Source organism: Sciurus vulgaris, assembly GCF_902686455.1.
Source record: "Sciurus vulgaris genome assembly, chromosome: 1".
Lineage (NCBI taxonomy): Eukaryota > Metazoa > Chordata > Mammalia > Rodentia > Sciuridae > Sciurus > Sciurus vulgaris.
This window is the reverse complement of record NC_136461.1, coordinates 81,751,076-81,769,591: the sequence shown is the minus strand read 5'-3', so window position 1 is coordinate 81,769,591 and position 18,516 is coordinate 81,751,076. Positions and strand designations below refer to the sequence as shown.

At 45.5% G+C, this 18,516-nt stretch overlaps 1 protein-coding gene across 1 annotated transcript in view; it reads left to right on the top strand.

Annotated features, from left to right (window-relative positions):
* Positions 1-18,516, top strand: part of ABCA4 (ATP binding cassette subfamily A member 4) — a 139,280-nt gene that overhangs the window by 87,574 nt on the left and 33,190 nt on the right. The window contains 11 exon segments of the mRNA XM_079152574.1: positions 2,066-2,322; positions 2,897-3,021; positions 3,464-3,562; positions 4,331-4,517; positions 7,186-7,280; positions 8,752-8,784; positions 10,178-10,283; positions 10,416-10,490; positions 10,753-10,922; positions 12,380-12,557; positions 16,557-16,672. Coding sequence (XP_079008700.1) covers positions 2,066-2,322; positions 2,897-3,021; positions 3,464-3,562; positions 4,331-4,517; positions 7,186-7,280; positions 8,752-8,784; positions 10,178-10,283; positions 10,416-10,490; positions 10,753-10,922; positions 12,380-12,557; positions 16,557-16,672 — 1,441 coding nt within the window.

Here is an 18,516-nt window from a genome sequence, read left to right as displayed (position 1 = left end):
ATGAAGCATCGTGAGTGTCGTGGACTCCACTGCAAAGGAGGAAGATGGGGAAGTGGAAGTGCAGGGGAGGTGACTTGTCTGCCCCAACACAAACTTCTGATAGAACAAGAAGCACCCACCCAGGCTGTTAGAGCTCCCTTGCTAGGACCCCCCTTATCTCTTCACAGGCAAAAATGGGCAGTAATTCTCCTTTGCTGGCTCGGGCTCCTGAGACCACCTGTGCCACTGCTTACCTAGCCCAGAGTGGTACCTGTTTCCTCATCTGCAAAATGGGATAATACTAGCACCTACCTTTTAGAGTTGTTGAGACAATTAAATGAGATAACATATGTCAAGTCTTAACACCACAGGTGATCTCTGATCAAGACAGCAACACTCTTGTGTCAACATTTAACAAGTCACCTCTTACCTCAGACTCATTTAGCTCTTTACACTTGACAAGCACCTAAAATCCACTATCTTATTTGATCATCATCACAATCTCATGAAGCAGGTAGGACAGGAAAGTTGGGGAAGCTGATCTCACAGAGGTTGGGTAACCTTCCTATAGCCACACAGGCTTCTGGGTCTTACTCTCAAGGCTAGAATCCTAAGTTCTCTACTCTTGCTACCCACCCACCACCCTACACACACTTTTCAGGTGGCTAAGTGCCTTGTTTTGGGTTAGCTCAGTTTTAGAAGCTGACATTTTCTGATCTTGTCCCCAAATTCTGAAGTAACCCAAAGCATCAAGATGGTCAGTGCCACTTCTGAAAGGGTAGCTTAGAACCAGAGGCCACTGGAGAGATGTTGAACAGGCCCAGAGCCCTCCAGCTCTGGTGGGAATAGTAGGTTCCAGTCTGGTTGGGTCCTTCAGAGGACTGAGATGAGTCAGCCAGCAAAGGGGCAAAGCAACAGAGATTCCACCCCTGCAGAGATCAAATCTGAGCCCAGGTCAGGAAGAGGAAGATGCCTGAGGCTCCTGTGCCTGGAGATCAGTGAACCTACAGAACTTCTCCACCTCTCTAAGTGTAGGGGCTGGGGCTTCCCATCCCCAGGGCTGCCACGTCCCAGGCCGGATGCTTCATAGGCCCCCATGAATGTTAGCTGAAAGCATGACTGAGCTGATCCAACTCTCTTTATACCTACCCTTGTCCTAGAGAACCTGAGGCAGTTAAGAAAGCAGTTGGGGACAAAGCAGTGGTCCCCTAGGCTCTACCTCTATGTCCATAACAAATGTTCTGCAAACAAACTTCAATTAGTGACCATTAACTATAGCTAAAAGGTAACTGACAACTTGCATGGTTTATAAAGCACAGTCCCGTGTGTTATCTCATTTAATCTTAAAAGCAATCCTGTGACCTGTTTTCATTTTAATTTCACAAATGAGAAAACAGATTGAGTCACTTCCCCAAATGTATGCATCTTGTAAGAATCAGGATTCAACCCCAGATCTGCTAATTCCTGGTTCATTAGTCTCTCTACCACTTCTCAGTGACCTCTTAAGAATTCAGAAAGAACCAAGTTGACTCACTTTAATTTAATTTTTAAGTACACTTTAAATATTTTCACTTATTAGTTATGTAATATATTATGCTGTTTAAAAATTTAAAGACCCCAAAGACTGAAATACCTCTCCAACACACCCCCCCCCCATCAGATCCAGCCTTCCCAATGGTACCTCTGTTGATATGGTGGGTATTCTTTTAGACTGCAGTTATGTGTGTGTATACTTAAGATGTCATTCATCTTTGTGTATGACACATGAACTTATTACACTGATTATTCTGCACCTTATTTTTTTTTAATGAATTGTTTTAGGTATCTGCCATTGCATTCAGAGATATTTTCTTCTCTTTAATGATAAAAGAGAATTTTCAAGCAATTTCAGGTGATTTTACCGATACAGAATTTACACTGTAAAATGGATTTTTTAAAAAAGATTTTTTAATCGGCCTGGCCTGGCATTTTGTTGCTACACTAGAATGAAGGGGAAACCAAAAACCATTTTTTTGCAAGAAAAATAGCATATGAGGTCCAGATCTTGTCTGTTTTTCCAAATTATTAATCCGATCTCCCCAAACAGATGGCACGAGAAGGGAACATGCCAGCATGCTACACCCCTGCTTGAGCCCTAGTGAGAAGGCCCAGCGGCCTGCCCAGAGCTCCAACACCTGCTCCCCCATGCAGGCCGCTCACCCTGAGGGCCAGCCTCCCCCGGAGCCACAGCGCACTGGCATGGTGCTCAACACTGGCCTGCGGCTGGTCCTGCAGCATGTACAGGCGCTGCTGATCAAGCGGTTCCACCACGCTGTCCGCAGTCGCAAGGACTTCCTGGCCCAGGTATTCCTGAGGGCTGTGCTCCTTCACTCTGCCCGGGGCCCAACAAGCCCACAGCCAAGCATTCCATGCCCATGGGTTCAAACATAGCCCTCAGCACCTTCTTAATACCCTGCCTGCTTTGCTTCCTCCTTGCCAAACGTTTCCTTTGATTCAGGGTGATAAAAGTCTTCTTTGTGAGAATTGAACCTCACTTATCAAAGAAAATGAAATAGTAGTGAATATGCTAATGTTGCTCTTCTTATCACAGAAAAGACAAAGTCATGTTTTCTCTCGATTCTACAATGACACTATATGTCCAGGTCATCCTCCTCATTTTTCTTTTCCTGAAGAAACTGCTTCAGAGAATGGGAAGTCATGTGACTTGCTCTTTGAGTTGCCCTTTAGTCTCTGGTTGAGCTGTACCTATATTCAGATTCTTTGATGGCCACAAGAACATTCTGCTTTCTTCTACTTAGCCTGGCTTTGCATACCTCGCCTGTTCCCCCAGAAGCCCATCCCCCACCAGGGTCTAACTACGAGGCTGTTTATCATCTCTTACCACAATCTGTGTTTCCATGTTTCTGTGTCCCCACAGATGGTGCTTCCAGCCACTTTTGTGTTCTTGGCTCTGGTGCTTTCCATCATTGTGCCTCCTTTTGGTGAATACCCTGCCTTGACCCTACACCCCTGGATTTATGGGCAGCAGTACACCTTCTTCAGGTGCGCAGACTTTTCCCCAGAGGTCATCATTATACTCCAAGGTGTGGGGCTCCTGGGCCACATGCTACTTGGAAGGGCTCTGATTGGGACCTCCACCAATGTGACAGGGGTCCTTGGGTTGCCCTCAGAAGAGAAGTTAATATACTGTCATTGCCTAGAAATGGACGGGGAGTAAGGAAAGAGGATGCAAAGTGGGAAAAGTAGGTTGCGGAGCCATCTTTTTGAGGTATAGATGGTCTACTCTCATATTTGTAGGCTTATTCGGGCAGCCTACCCCATTCCCAGGAGACCTACAACCACCCCTCGGGCAGCATTCAGAGCCTTGTGTACATGCCTGACATGTAGTAGCCATTCCCTAAATGCTTTGAATTGCATGTGGGCTGCTTTTGTCCACTCTGTCACAGTCACATGACTACTAGTAAGACTCTCTCACTCCACCTAGCATGGATGAGCCGGGCAGCAAGCACCTTGAGGTACTGACAGACGTCCTCCTGAACAAGCCAGGTTTCGGCAACCGCTGCCTGAAGGAAGAGTGGCTTCTGTAAGTCCCTTTGCACCCTTACTCTGATACCCTATCTCCCCCGAGAGACTGGCAAAGAGGTCTGAGTTGGCAGGGATGGGAGAGACCCCCATTCCACTCTGTATTTCATGGACCACTTCCATGTCTCCAAGCAGCGCTTACCCAGCCTCTCCTTAAGCACTGTATGCTAGGGCAGTCATACCTCCCAGGTAGCTCCTGCAACGTCGGAAAGCTCTGTATTTCTCAATATAAAAATTCCATATTCAGTTGATACATGATTCCCCGGAACCTATTTGAAAGACCTCTGAACAGGGGTAGGAGGGAGATGGAGGATATGCTATTGTGTAATTGGACCCCAAATGTCATTAATGACTCCTATGGCCAGCTCTCAATTGTTGTTACAAGTATAGAGAAGGGAGTTGTAGGGGAGGGTTGAAATCCACCAGAAATCCTAAAGTTTCAATGTAATTTTAACTTCTCTTTCAAAGTTATCAATAAAGACCAAATAGACTACTTTCAAATTCCTCTTTTATCTGTTCCATCTCTCAATAGCTAGAGAAAACTGCTAGACGTACAGAGTTCACAAACTAAATAGTCACCCCCCAGCCACAGGCAATCAAACGAACCTAAGCTTGAGCAGAACCTAACCACCAAGAGGATAAGAAGAAAATGCACGGCTCCGGGTAGAGGAAAAGCTGAAAGGAGAGGGTTGGGCACTATTTCTCCTTTCTAGGGATTTTAAAATCGACTTTGAAACTGATTGTGGAATATCTTCTTGCTTTCCATGAGGGAGCACCCCTGTGGCAATTCAACCCCCTGGAAGACTCCCCCAGTGTCGCCGAACATCACCCATCTGTTCCAGAAGCAAAAATGGACACCAGCCAACCCCTCACCCTCCTGCCAGTGCAGCACCAGAGAGAAGCTCACCATGCTACCCGAGTGCCCTGAGGGCGCCGGGGGGCTCCCGCCCCCACAGGTACCCAGCATGGGGAGCCAGGGCCCCATCTGCCTGCAGTCCCAGGGATGGGGGTTGCTTGATACCTCCTAAGCTTCTATCAGAATAATATTTTGAACTGTTAAGTGAGGAAGGTTAGGCCAAGGGGCTAAACTAGGCTCCCTGGGTCCTTCAGAGGGGCTTCCCAGAGAACCTTGTCACTGTGCCACCGGGAATAAGTCACTGACCCAGAGCTTCATTTCCCACCAAACACTTCCTATTCAGCCTCCTTGCTGAATAGAGTGACCTTGCTGAGAGTGACCTTGGTCAACCCCTTTCATGATTTGTTGATGAATGACCAATCCTCAAAGAGTCAATGGGGTGCAGTGGGAAGAGCATGGGGTGAGGGTGAGGGAGGCCTGGGTTGTTTACAGGACCTCGAAGAGCCTGCATTTCCTCACCTAGAAATGCAGGATAACTGCACTTATTTTGCAGCATTATTATGAGGATTCGGAAATATGTGGAAATAATGTAATAAAGAATTACTTAGAATTAGGTTCAACACAACCCCAAACTCACAGTGGTTGGAACAAGGCACAACTCTTCCCCTGTACAAGTTCACGTGAGAGCCCTCGATGTTTATTGCTCATCCATACCAAGCAGGCCTCCATCTCACCAGCCAAATGGCACAGTGTACTTTCCAGGCAGCAGAATAGAAGAACGGATAGAGAAAAAGAGGGCAAATGTGTGCAAGGAAAAGCTTTTAGAAGCTGCCACATAACATCTCCACTTACACATTGCTGAGCAGAAAGCAGCAGCGAGGGAGACTGGGGCTAGAGTCTTCGTTCTGGGTGGTCCATTCCCAGTGAGAAAGGATGGAGCACTCCCACCTCAGGACCCAGCAGCATTGAAAGAATGTTACAGAAGGAAGGGTCCTGAGGTGGGAGTGCTCCGCCCCTAACATTTAGTATACGTGGAGATCAAGCAGGAATATTTTATTTGACATACATTTTAGAAAACAATTGATCATAAACCATCCCTTCATCAGCAATTGTTCCAACCTGGCTTCCTCCAGAGGAGCTTGGCATTTCCCCTGAGTGCCACTGTCAGCACAAGAAGCTGGTGATAGAGTGGCAACAGCCAGGACTTTAGAATCAAACAGATGCAGGTTCCAATCCTAGGCCAAGCACCTACACATTCTGCAACCCAGTGAAATTAGCAGCCTTTATGAACCTTGGTTTCTCTGTCTGTAAAGTAAGAATTCCTCTTTCATAAATGTCAGGATTAAGTGAGATCAGGTATGCAGAGCACTTAACATGGTGCCTGGCACACAGCAAGCATTGAGTAGATGCTAGTTCTCCATCAGAGAGGGGAAAGGGAAGAAAATAAACCAAGGAGGAAAAGTCAAATGGGAAAGGCAAGGAAGAGATGAAAATGAAGAAAAGTGAAAAGAATGGTGCATAATGATGGTTGTTTAATGTGCCCCCCCCCCAGGTCCCCACACCTACTACCCCTGGGTCACTCTCTAGACAGAGTGAAATGCTGTTGCCCAAGGCTCATGAACATTCTACCACATTGGCTAACACAACTCTAGACTATGTCTTCCTAAATACAAAGTATTATTGCCACCTGGAGGCCAAGTTCATGCATTTAAAAAAATTTTTTTTTTTTTTTTACTTTTTTTATATTTTTTGGTGCTAGGGACTGAACCCAGGGCCTTGTGCACGCGAGACAAGCACTCTACCAACTGAGCTATATCCCTAGCCCAAGCTCATGCATTTTTGCATTTTTCAAAATCGTTAGATTAGCTAACTAGTTTCTAGTCCTAGATGTATTTTGAAAGTCATTTGTAAATTGTAAGGCATTATTCAAATACTTTCATTCACATCACAAATTTATTGTGTGGCAACTATGTGCCAGAGTCTACTCTGAAAACTGGGGACATAATAGCCAACAAGAGAGAAGGGAGAGAGGGAAGCCCCTGCTCTCCCTGAAATGATAGCATACCAAAGAAAACAAACAGTAAATAGTTCATCAGACTGGAAGTCTCAGGCAGAGATGAGCACTATGAAGACAACACAAGCCTATGCAGTGGTAGAAAGGGACTAGAGACAATTCCTCTGTGAGGAATCAAATTTGGACCTATTTGAACTGTGCAGTTCTGCAGGGAGAGTTTGCAGGCAGAGTGAACCACCAAGTTCAAAGCCTCCACAAGGGAAGGGTGGCAGGTGAGCACAGAGAGGGGACAGGACCAGATTACAGAGGGCCACAGTGCCTTGACAATGAGATTGGGTTGACCCTGGGGTTTATTGGAGAGTGATAAGCAAGGTGGCTGAAGTGTGTGACCTGTATTTTGATCTGGCAGCTGGGTGGAGAACGGAACATGGTGGACCAAGGGTGAAGACAGTATGGAAGTTTCTGTGGAGGCCTAGGTGAGGTCTAGGTGGTAGCTTGGACTCGGGTTCCAAGATTGGAGCTGGAGAGACGCAGATGGGTTAAACCATCCTATCTTGTCAATGGATTGGAGGAAAAGAAGAGGGATCAAAGATGACTGCCACATGATTAATATGGAAACTAGGGAGATGTCAGTGCTTTATTTAGTATTTTCCTAGTATCTGAGTCCACAAATAATTTTTGGAGAAGAACAGGAGTTTCACAGACTTTAAGATCTCAAATTCCAAAGCGATTAATGTGAGTCTCATTACCTCAGAGAATCCAGCGCAGCACTGAAATCCTACAAAACCTTACGAACAGGAACATTTCGGACTACTTGGTAAAAACATATCCGGCTCTTATAAGAAGCAGGTAAGAAGAGAACTGTGGTACTTCTCATTCCAGCCCCCTGTAGATAGTGTTTACTACAGACAGAAAGTTTACCTATGACCTTGGCAGTGGAATGTTTTCTGTTTTCTAATGTGAGGGCCTCATCCATCAGAAAAAGCAACTGAGGTACATACAAGCAAAATGCCATGTAAGATTCATTTTGCTTTACATTTTTATGTTTAGGGCCAGCAAAGTTTAACTCAGGTACTATTAAAAATATTACCAGAAATGCATAGAGTTTATTTAATTATGCAGCCTTGTATTTTAACTAGTTAACAGATAAAAGTTTGGAGAGGGGAGAGTAAAGAGGGGGAGTAGAAGAAGAAAAGAGAAGCAAGAAGATAAAGGGAGAGACAAAGGGAAAAAGGACAACCTTAGGTCCAGAGCGACAGTGCCCCTGGCCAGGGGTGACTGAATTAACTGCAGTGGTCACACTCCAATTCTAGGTTATTATTTGTTATTGCTGCCCTGGAAAATGCCCGTGAACCCTTCAGTGAGTATCTGGGTCTCTCAGCTCTGCAGCTGTCCTTATCAAGCCCCACCTCTGGGATAGAAGGCCATCAGCATCCCCTATCAGAGCCAGCAGCTTGACAAGAGCCTGCTCTCTGGAGAGATCCTACAGAGTTGTGATCCAGTCCCCACACGTCTCAGCTGTAAAATAAAACATAGGGTCTAATTTTAGTATTATTTTCAGTTGCTTCCCTAACCAGAACCCTGAACTAGGGAAAAACAATCAAATGACTAGAACACACTGCAGATGGTGAAAGCAGATGCTGGGAGGGCAGGGCCAAGCCAGCAATGAGCAAAATGAAATGCCATCCAAGCCCAGAAATAAAAGCAGTGTGCACAGGGTTGATTCAGCCATGCAGTTGGCAGTAACCACTCTCAACAGCACATTTGCAATATGGGATTTTAGATTTTTTGCTTGATGGTTGATGCCAGTGTGAAAGTTCAGAGGCTTGAAATCTGAAGTTTAGGGTTGGTGTCTACCTGTTTCCCATCTTGTCATTTTTTCCTCCGACTGTCTAAAGTCGGGGTCTTAGCTCTGGGTGAGGAAAGTCAGAACTTCCCTCAAGTGTGCAGGGGATCATTAGAGTCTCATTTGTGCAGGTAAAACAGAAGGGCTACAGCCCTCACTCCACACTGACATGGTCATTGCTGTGTTTTCTGGGTCTACATTGGGCACACTGGCCGGACATGTGAGCTGACTGTGACTATTTAGAAGGTCCAGCAGGCTGGATGTGACTGGGGGAGCCAGTGGTGAAAAGCATCAGTCGGTTCCTGTGTGTATTTCCAGACTTGGCCTCCAGACTGGGTGGCTGCCACACTGGATATCAGAAAATGCAAAAATGGTCCTAAAGACTGAAACATTCCAATGATTATTTGAGAAGGAAAATTAATACTTCTGTCATACTTATGATAATTAATGCTTTATTTTTATTTTGACTTTCAGCCTAAAGAGCAAATTCTGGGTCAACGAACAGAGGTAAGAGATGGTTTTTATAAGAAATACAATCTCAGATTGCAAGCCTGCACATTCGTTGGTCTATTCATTTTAGGCTTCAGAGGGTCTAGTCCAGCCCTAGAATTCACCCCATTCTTGGACCATCCTGGAGGCTCATGTGGTTCTAGAGACTTGGAGAGTCTTCAAGGAGTCACTCAGACTCCCTCAAGGACAAGGCCTCTAGAATAGGTGCAAGGCTGATGTTCCCTGACTTTCCTAGGTAGCTTCTAGACTATAAAGTGAATCCAACTTAGAAATGTCCCCTAGAGGGAACTGGAGTGCCTCTGCTGAAGCAGAAAGTGGGGGCTGAAGGGGCAATCTGAGACTCTGAGAAAGAAGGATTTCCTCCTCTGCTTTGCTTTACTAGTGAATTTATTTTGTTCTGTTGAGCTTTTGGCTTTTATCCTTCATTGAAGAGTTTTAAAGCAGTGATACATTCAGATTGGTGTTTTCAACACAATTACTTGAGACTAGAGCAGTACGGAAGATGGAACCAAAGACCAGGATCTCAGTGAAGAAGCAAGCAAGAGTCAGGCAGGGACTGGGAATATAGCTCAGTTGGTAGAGTGCTTACTTCACATGCACAAGGCCCTGGGTTCAATCCCCAGCACCACTCATGCACACACACATAAGAATCAGGCAAGAGCTGGTGAATGCTATCTAAGCCGGGGTGGGCTGAGAGGTATCAAGAAAGGAACAGCAGTACTTGGCCCCGCTTAGATAAAGATGTATGCAGTGGGACCAGAAGTACCTGAAGTACAAAGATGGGGTAGAGAAGAGTCATGGACAACATCAAAGAGTGATGAGAGATATAAGGCAAGTTGGAGTTGATCAGATGCTTAGAAAAGAGAAAGAGAAAAACCGCCTGGGGAAGCCAGCAGCCTGGCAAGGCAGGGAGACACAAGAGCCACCCAGACCATCTGGAGCTCTAACGGAGATTCAACATGGGTCAACATGGCTAGAACATATCCCTCAAGGGAAGTTCTGAGGAGGGCTGAAATTGGAGAGGAGCAGAGTCCAGGCTCAGAAGGGTCCTTTATGCCAAGGTGAGGTCCAGCCTTCATCCTGGAGCAGTAACGGGGAAGAACTAACAGCTGGTTTATGGCCGGGAGTAATGACACACTCCCATAGTGCCAGCACTCAGGATCCCGAGGCAGGAGGATCTCTTGAACTTGGGAGTTAGAGACCTGCGTGGACAACATAGTTATACCCTGCCTCAAAACAAACAAAAAACATTGGTTTGCAAAGTGGAGCAGTGTTGTTTGCTAGTCCAGAAAACACTCCCTGAAGAATACATTTCCCTTAGAAGCTGGGAGAGTCACTGGGAGGCATGAGGTTCATTGCATGGATCTGAGGATTTCTCATTGCCTTATAGATACGGGGGAATTTCCATCGGAGGAAAGCTTCCGGTGCTCCCCATCACCGGGGAAGATCTTGTTGGTGTTTTAAGTGAACTTGGCCGGATAATGAACGTGAGCGGGGTATGTAAACAGATAGGAGATTTGGGTAGGATTTTTGACTTGTTTAATTATTATGAAATAGAAATTATCATGAGTGTCACAGAAAAATCAAACCAAACCAAACCCTCTTGCTTGTTTATTGTGGTTATCTAGGGCCCTATCACCAGAGAAGCATCTGAAGAAATGTCTGATTTCCTTAAATATCTCGAAACTGAAGACAACATTAAGGTACCGGACTTGTGTAATCTGCCCTAGAGCTAAACAAATCTTGTGATGTGAGCCCGTTATTTTATTCTTGTTTTCCCAGCTTAATTAAATTCAATACCTCTTCCTGCTGAAATCTTGGGAATGTCTCCCAGCTGCCAAACCCTGGCTCATCCTCACCTTCTTTTTCCTGTTGCTAATTTTTTTCTTTAAGCAGCCCTTGTTAGTGCCAATCTCAGGTGTCAGGTTGTAGTGTAGCCTAACAAAAGCCACCTCTGCCCTCTAGGTGTGGTTTAACAACAAAGGCTGGCACGCCCTGGTCAGCTTTTTAAATGTAGCCCACAACGCCATCTTGCGGGCCAACCTGCCCAAGGACAGGAACCCCGAGGAGCATGGAATCACCGTCATCAGCCAGCCACTGAACCTGACAAAGGAGCAGCTCTCTGAGATCACAGTGTAAGCCAACAGGACCCCCACGCTCACAGCTTTCTTGTCACCTCCTCACTCTTTAGGTTTTCACTACCACAAAGGGCAAGACTGGATAGCAATGTAAATGTTTCATGGACCACACTGCTTGGCCCTTCTTTCTCCCTCATATTTATTTGGAAAGTAAGTTCGTATTTTACTCCATTCCCTTTGGACTTTCGATAACAAGTTGCTTCTGAAGTCTGCACAGATATTCTCCTTGCCAGTGTGCAAAATGATTGCCAGAGGCTGAGAAGGCTCTGTGAATCTCTCTTTTCCCCAGGCATGATCATCCCAGACTCTGCTAATTCCCTCACGTGGTCATGCTTTGAGGTGTCAACAGGTCTGTCTTGCTCAAGCTTAGGCTCTGAAGCTCAGCTTCAGTTGGTAAAAACATCCGTCTTGTGCACTGTGACCTGTTTGCTCTTTCTGAGAACTGTGTGCAGGAGGGATTGCTGGGGGTGTCTTTATTAGTGCATACTTCTTCCAAGAGGCTCATTTAACTACCCAGTATGCACTGAGTGCTGCTGAACATGCCCTGGGTCTCTGCTAATTCTTGGGCCGTGATGCCTTTCTCTGGACACCCCCTGGGCTCTGAACTATCCTATGTTAAATTCTCACTCAGACCAAGTTTCCATACCTCCTGCCAAGCTATTGGAATATGGAATATGAAAGATTAGTTTTCTGTGCCTATAAAGCAGAATATGTTCATTAAATAAAATTTAGATAATAAAGTTTCAAGAACTTCTTTTCTACCACCCTACCTACTTTGGGGTATTGTCTGGAAACATGTTGGTGCTCCCTTCCAGCCTTGGTTCTGCCATGGTCTGTGTGGGGCTGTGTCAGTCAGGCGGTGACTGCCACAGCCATGCCTTTGTGTGCAGGTGCACCTCTCTGCAGGCGGCCACAGCTCTGCCTGGGGCTATGGCTGGATTCCACCCCCTTCACCAGAGGTCTTCTATGTGGTCCAGGAAAGGGTGAATAGAACCCAGATCCTGTATAACTTGCCTGCTCTCTTTTGCCTTATTTATATTATGAACATTTCCCCAAAATGTGATTGAATAGGATGATTTATTTCTTTTGTTAAAAGACCATATGACTGTCTATATACAAAACTCAAGCTAATCCACAAATTTTTTGTGCTAACAAGAGCTTTGTGGTGTATGAGATTAATATACACTTTGATTTCTATAACTATTGACAAATCGTTTTAAAATTTAATAAAAAGAAAGTTTGTCTAGAAATGCTCACATGAAACAAGAAAGGCAACTACTGATATCCACGTAAATTTGACCCAGACTGATTAAGACAGTTCAGCGGAATGACGAGCTTCAGGCTAGGGACTGGGAGCCCGGGGGTCATAACCTGGGTAAGGACTGCCAGGGCCTGACGTGTATCTGCTCCTGTTTCCTCACCTCTCTCTCCCTGTGTCTCTCATCCTGCTGCAGGCTGACCACGTCAGTGGATGCTGTGGTTGCCATCTGTGTGATCTTTGCCATGTCCTTTGTCCCGGCCAGCTTTGTCCTTTACTTGATCCAGGAGAGAGTGAATAAAGCCAAGCACCTCCAGTTTGTCAGTGGAGTGAGCGCCACCACCTACTGGATGACCAACTTCCTCTGGGACATTGTGAGTGTCAGGCCTTCCCTCACCTTCTTGGGCCCGAGGAGGCACTCAAGCGTGCTCTGACAGAAGTGACAGTGCCTGGAGGAGTTCTTGCACTGTCGGGGCTGCTGGAAGGTGCCAGGCTAATGGCCTTGTGTGCTACTGTCCCTTGATATCTTCTTAGAAAGGCACCAGGGTCCCAGAGCTGAGGAAGGCTGAGGGTCACAGCCTCACAACTGTCGAGTAAGGGCTCAGTGTCCTGCACTGAGGGGTTTTCTGTCCCACCAAGTAATCATTGCACTGTAGGCATGAGCCTGGTCTTCCCCCAAATAGTTTAGATATGGGAAGGGACCAAGGGGTCCTTCACCCAAAATCTCCTTCTTAAATCCCACCCATCCCCCAAAAGTCTAAGGTAGAACCTCCTTAGAATTTCACCAAATGAATTTAGGATAGCCAGTTAAATCTGAATTTCAAACTAACGATGAGTAAATGTTCAGTGTAAGTATATCCCACTTCAAATATTGCATAGGACATATTTATACTAATAAAGTTAGTCATATATCTGAAATTCAAATTTATTAAGCATTCTATGTTTATATTCGCCAAATCTGGAAACCCTACCCATTATCCTTATTTTGCTTCCCTAGAGTAACCAGACAGAACTTCACTATATCAGATTAGCCACTACTTTAGGGAAAATTAAAAATAAAATTGTCAGAGCAACAATAGACTAACACATTACTTACAACTGCAACCAAGTTTGTGGAACAAGGAGGAATTAGAATGGGGTACCTTATGATAGGCCACAGGGTTAGAATGAATTGGTAGCAGAGGCCTAGATATAATGTAGCAGGGGTCATTATGACCCTAACCAAAGGTTGGGGGTGTAGCCCAGTGGTTGAGTGTCCTGGGCTCAACCCCCAATATAGCAAAAAAGAAGAGAGAGAGAGAACACAACTCATCTCTTCTGGGTCTCTTCAGTAACATGATCCTTTATTTTATCTCAGCATCCCAAGATGAGGGTAAGCCTCCACTAGATGATACATCAACTGGTGGAGGATAGCAGTAGCATCTTGTGGAGGCCAACACAAGTGACCCTCTCCATGTGGCTTTCGACAATACTTAAAACTAGCATTCCTGAAAGACATGATTTCTTTAATCTTAACACTCAACTCTTAACACTCAAAACTAGAAATTTTCAATAGTGACTAAATTCTTTCCTCTCTTCCATCTTCATGAAAAAATGCAAGTGCTTGGGAACTCAGAAGCTGCAAACTTCTCTTTGGGCAGAGGCCACAGTGGCCCTGAGATTTTAACATGAAAGGAGACAGACTCACCTGCCCTAGGAAGCTACTTTATTAAAGTGATGATTTTTTTCACCCCTTTAAAAGATGAGGAATAGCATTTACACTTGGGGATGACGTGTGTGTGTGTGTGTGTGTGTGTGTGTGTGTGTGTGTGTGTGTGTGTGTGTGTCTACAGAGAGAGGACTCTGAACCTATGGAGAGATATGCCTAGAAGGACACACTGGCCATCTGGGGTGGAGACCATACTGCCAAAGTAGAGCCAGGGTCATCCTAGGAAGGGTTAGAAGACAGTGCATTGGGTATGGTGTTGGCAGGCTTCCTGGTGCTCTAGAAGGTTAAAGCTGGCCTGAAATCTGAATCTATAGTGCTGAATTTCACAATCTATTGTTATCAGTAGTCAGGCCAGGGAGCCTTCCTGTATTCCAACTGGCTGGATTCAGCCACCTTCCTGCATAAAAATAGGCAAATTATAGGAAAAGGAAGTATGAATTTTATGCAGTTTGGTCAAACTGGGGAGAAGCAGCTGCATAAAATTCAAACAGAGGGAAAAGAGTGCATAAAACATTTTTTTTCTTTTTCCATCATTTGCCTTTTTCTGATGTGGGCAGATTCAGGTAGGTTCCCTGGCTGACCTGCCAGGTAACAGAATCACTCTCATTAGCCAGTGGTAAAAACACAACACATGCTGGGGAGTCAATGTCAAATGAACGATTATTGTTTATATCATTCACTTAGATCACCTGTGGTGTTTTACATTCTTACCTTTTCATATGTGTCATCTGTTGTTTTTTTTTAATTTTGAAATCATAGACTTGTGGAAAAGTGTCAAATACAGTATGAAACTTTTATCTGAGTCATTTGGGAGCAACTTCTTGACAGATGCGCTCTCTGCACGCTGTCTCTCTCTCTCTCTCTTTCACACACACACACACACCAGCATCTTCAACATTTATCACCTACAAATGAGGACATGCCCCCTTCAACCACTGCACAACTGTCAACTTCAGGAAACCAGCACTGGGACATCCCCACTACCTGGTTTTCAGACCCCACTCAAGTTTTGTCAATTGCACCAATGATCTCTTTTCTAGGCAAGGACCCAGCTCAGAATTTTGTCTTGCATTTGGTTGTCCTGTCTCTTTAGTCTCTTTTAGCCTGATACAGTTAGTTCCTGTCTTTCCTCAATACTCCTGGTCTTAGTCCTTTTGAAGATTACAGGCCAATTGTTTTGTAGAACATTCTTCAATCTGGGTTTGCCTGAGGCTTCCCCATGATTCTATTGAGGTTGTGTGTCCCTTGCAGCAGTGTCATGGAATGGAAGCTGGGTTCTTCTTGCATCCTATCAGCTTGCTTCTGGTTTTAAGTTGTCCTATTACTGAGGATTTTCACATCATCACATAAGAAGGTGTCTACTGGGCTTCTCCACTATCAGAGCTACTCTCTTCCCCTTTATAATTACTAAGAATTTTGAGAAGTACTTTGAAGATATGCAAATATCCTGTTCATTGCCAAACTTTCCATTTATTTGGTTATTTATTTATTTCTGTATGTAGTCACGGGTCCTGTGTTAACTGAGATTATAACTCGATACCATCATTACTTAGCTTAATAGCAGATGGTCCGCAGTATGGCAGGGAAAGCTCCTTCAAGCTGGCCTCTGTGCCCTCTTCACTATGTCTACATCCTGCTTGAGCACTTCACTGTTCCCTGGCACCACAAGATGGTTCAGGTTCACCCTGCCCTTCTACCATCCCTTCCCAGAAGCAACCATCTCCCCCAAAGAGCCCTGGTTCATTCCCTCAGAGACTAAGATCTAGGTGCCAGATTTGTTCATAGCTGCCAGAGTATCATTGGGACCAGGTCTTCTCAGTAGAAAGAACCAGGGAAGATACGTATGTGCATCCACAGACATCCACACACTGACATCCGTATTCCTCAGTCTCTGCCCACTGAACTCTATGCTCACCAAAACCTTTAGCTCCAGTCCAACACCAGAGGGCTCATACTAGTTTTCTGTCTCCATATTTATAAATCTCTTCTCCAAGAGTGAGAAACTGCCTTCTTTCACCCCAAATCATTTATCTATCTGAGCTTATTACCCATAAGTAACAAGTGCCCCATCTCTACCACCACCCCTCCCTGTGTGAATACCCGCTTTCCCTGCTGTTGCTCCTCCTCACTCTGTCCTGGCTCATACTCCACACCAGCTCAGCCCCCTGAAAGACACTTTCCTCATCCCTTTGGGGCTCAACCACTCACCCTGGGACCCTCTATGGGTACCTTCCTCACTCTTCAAGTTTTCATCCTGTTTGAGACTCAACCCTACTGTGGCCGCCCACCTTCCTGTGCCTCACCTAATGGCTTCAGGACTGCATTTTTCAGAAATGGTATCATCATCTGTTTGAGTTTTGTGAGTTCAATGACTATATTTTAAGTTTTTCTGAATTCTAGAGACATGCTTAGAAAGTAGTATAAGCTGGGCTTCATAACCAATTAGAAAGAGTGAGAGATCAGGTGGGATGTTATAATTCATTCCTTCCATAGATGAAGACCGAAGGTCCCTGGGGGAGGGGGACAGCAGGGGGACTAGGAATGTTTAGACAAATGGAATCAATCCCAGGTCCTAAGGTCTGGAGGAGCCTGTTCCCATCCCTCATTTTATAGAACGTGAAACAGGTCCTAGATGTTCAGTGACTTGCTATCTTCTCTGTTCAAGATGAATTATGCAGTGAGTGCAGGACTGGTGGTGGGCATCTTCATGGGGTTTCAGAAAAAAGCCTACACGTCCCCCAGGAGTCTTCCTGCCCTGATTGCACTGCTCATGCTGTATGGGTAAGTCATTCAGGTCCCTAACTACTGGCACCAAAGGGAAGCCGGGGGTGGGAGGTTATCTTCTGATGGCAGACTGGGACTTCCAGCAGTGGTAGGTGTACAGGGTCAGCTTCCAGTCCCTGGCGTGTCTGCTTCTGCTAATCAAGAATCTGTCTGGTTTCTACTTCTGACTCCTGAAGTAGAGGTATTTCTAAGGCCTATCCATTCAGGGACAATGGGAGGGGCTCCACATAGTCTGACTCTTCTTCCACTCCCACTGTGGCCTTCTCTGGAGTCTGAGAATTGGCCACTCCCCAGTTCCTCCCCAGCTCTAGGTCATTTATGGCCCCTTTGCCCATCTCTGTGCTTCCAACTGTACTGGCTGGGAGTTCTTTTCACATAATAGATCTGGAGTATTGCAGATTTCCCCCTATAGACTTATAGTGGCCCTATAGGTTTCCAAAACCCTTTCTTTAAGGGGAGATCAATATTAGCAGTGCCCAATTCAGACACTATGCAATCCTAGACCAAATAGCCCCTATGAGGATAATAACAAAATTGTCATAATAAACAGAATGAGTTCAAATATTATCTTCAGTAAAACAAACATTTGCAATAAGGTCTGCAGTTTCTAATGGAGGACAAAGAGGATGCAGAGGGATGTAGAATGTGGCTGTTAATGGGATAAGAAAAAAATATACAGAAGTTCTAGATAATAGAAAGGGTGAGACTGTAATCAAAAGAAATTGGATGTTAGCACACAAAAAAGGGAGAAAGAGACTCTGAAGGAACAGGTAAACAAAAGGAAAAGAGAGCCAGAAAAGTAAGGAAATAAAAACTTAAATTTTTTCAATAAGGAGAAAAAAGAAAATCTACAGTATAACAGTCATATAGTAATGAAACTTCCCAGAGTTCAGTAGCCTGATGCATGAGAGGTACCTGATAATGAGCTTCAAGCCTCCAGCAGGCATCTCAGGATGGGATTTGCCCCACCCAAAGATTGGAGCTACGGCTTCCAGGATTATCCAAGATGGCTGCTCTGGCTTCGAAATGTGTTGGCAAATGGAGAGCTGCAGCTCAGGGTGTGGACATGGTCAGCAGGAGGTCCTGGAGGTGAGGTGTGGTTGGTCAGGCAGGGGTCCTGGAGGTCCAGTGTGTTGGTGTGGTTGTGGGGTCCTAGAGGCCGGTTGCAATCAGTCGGTCTGGGGTCTCAGTGATAGGGCGCAGTCAGTTGGTCTGGGGGTCCTGGCAGCAGGGAGCAGTCAGTCGATGTGAGGGCCCCAGAGGCAGGGAGTGACCGGTCAGGCAGAGGGCTCCTGGAGACGGGGCTCAGTCAGTCTGGCCAGGGGTCCTACGGGGCCTGGCTGTTGTCTTAAAATGGTGGCAGCCACGTGTAATCAAACCTGCAGGTACTGTAACAGTGAACTTCCAGGCAACAGCAGGCAGCTGGTGCTCCACTGGCAGTCAGTGATCAGTTTGCTGACTATTGTCGGACAATCGGGAGGTGAACCTCGTGCGTTGGGTGATGGATAGGTGTAAGGCAGGCGATGGACAAGCGAGAGCAGGCAAAATGGCAAGAGGCAGGCAAAATTCTTTTCACATAATAGAAAACTCCAGCTGGAAAGCTGCTCCTGAGTCAGGCTACAGGATGACAGAGATTTAAGTCCAGCTGGTGGTAGAGCCAATCGTGCAACTTTATATCCCAAGCCTACTTCTTGCTGTAGGTGTAACTACGGACATGTAAACCACCCATGTGGACCCCAGTTTCCTCATCTGAAAAATGGAAATAATGATACCTGGCCCTTCCTATGTGAGCCAGTAAAGTCTTACCAGAGCAATGGTCTCCATTCATCTCTCTTGGAAAA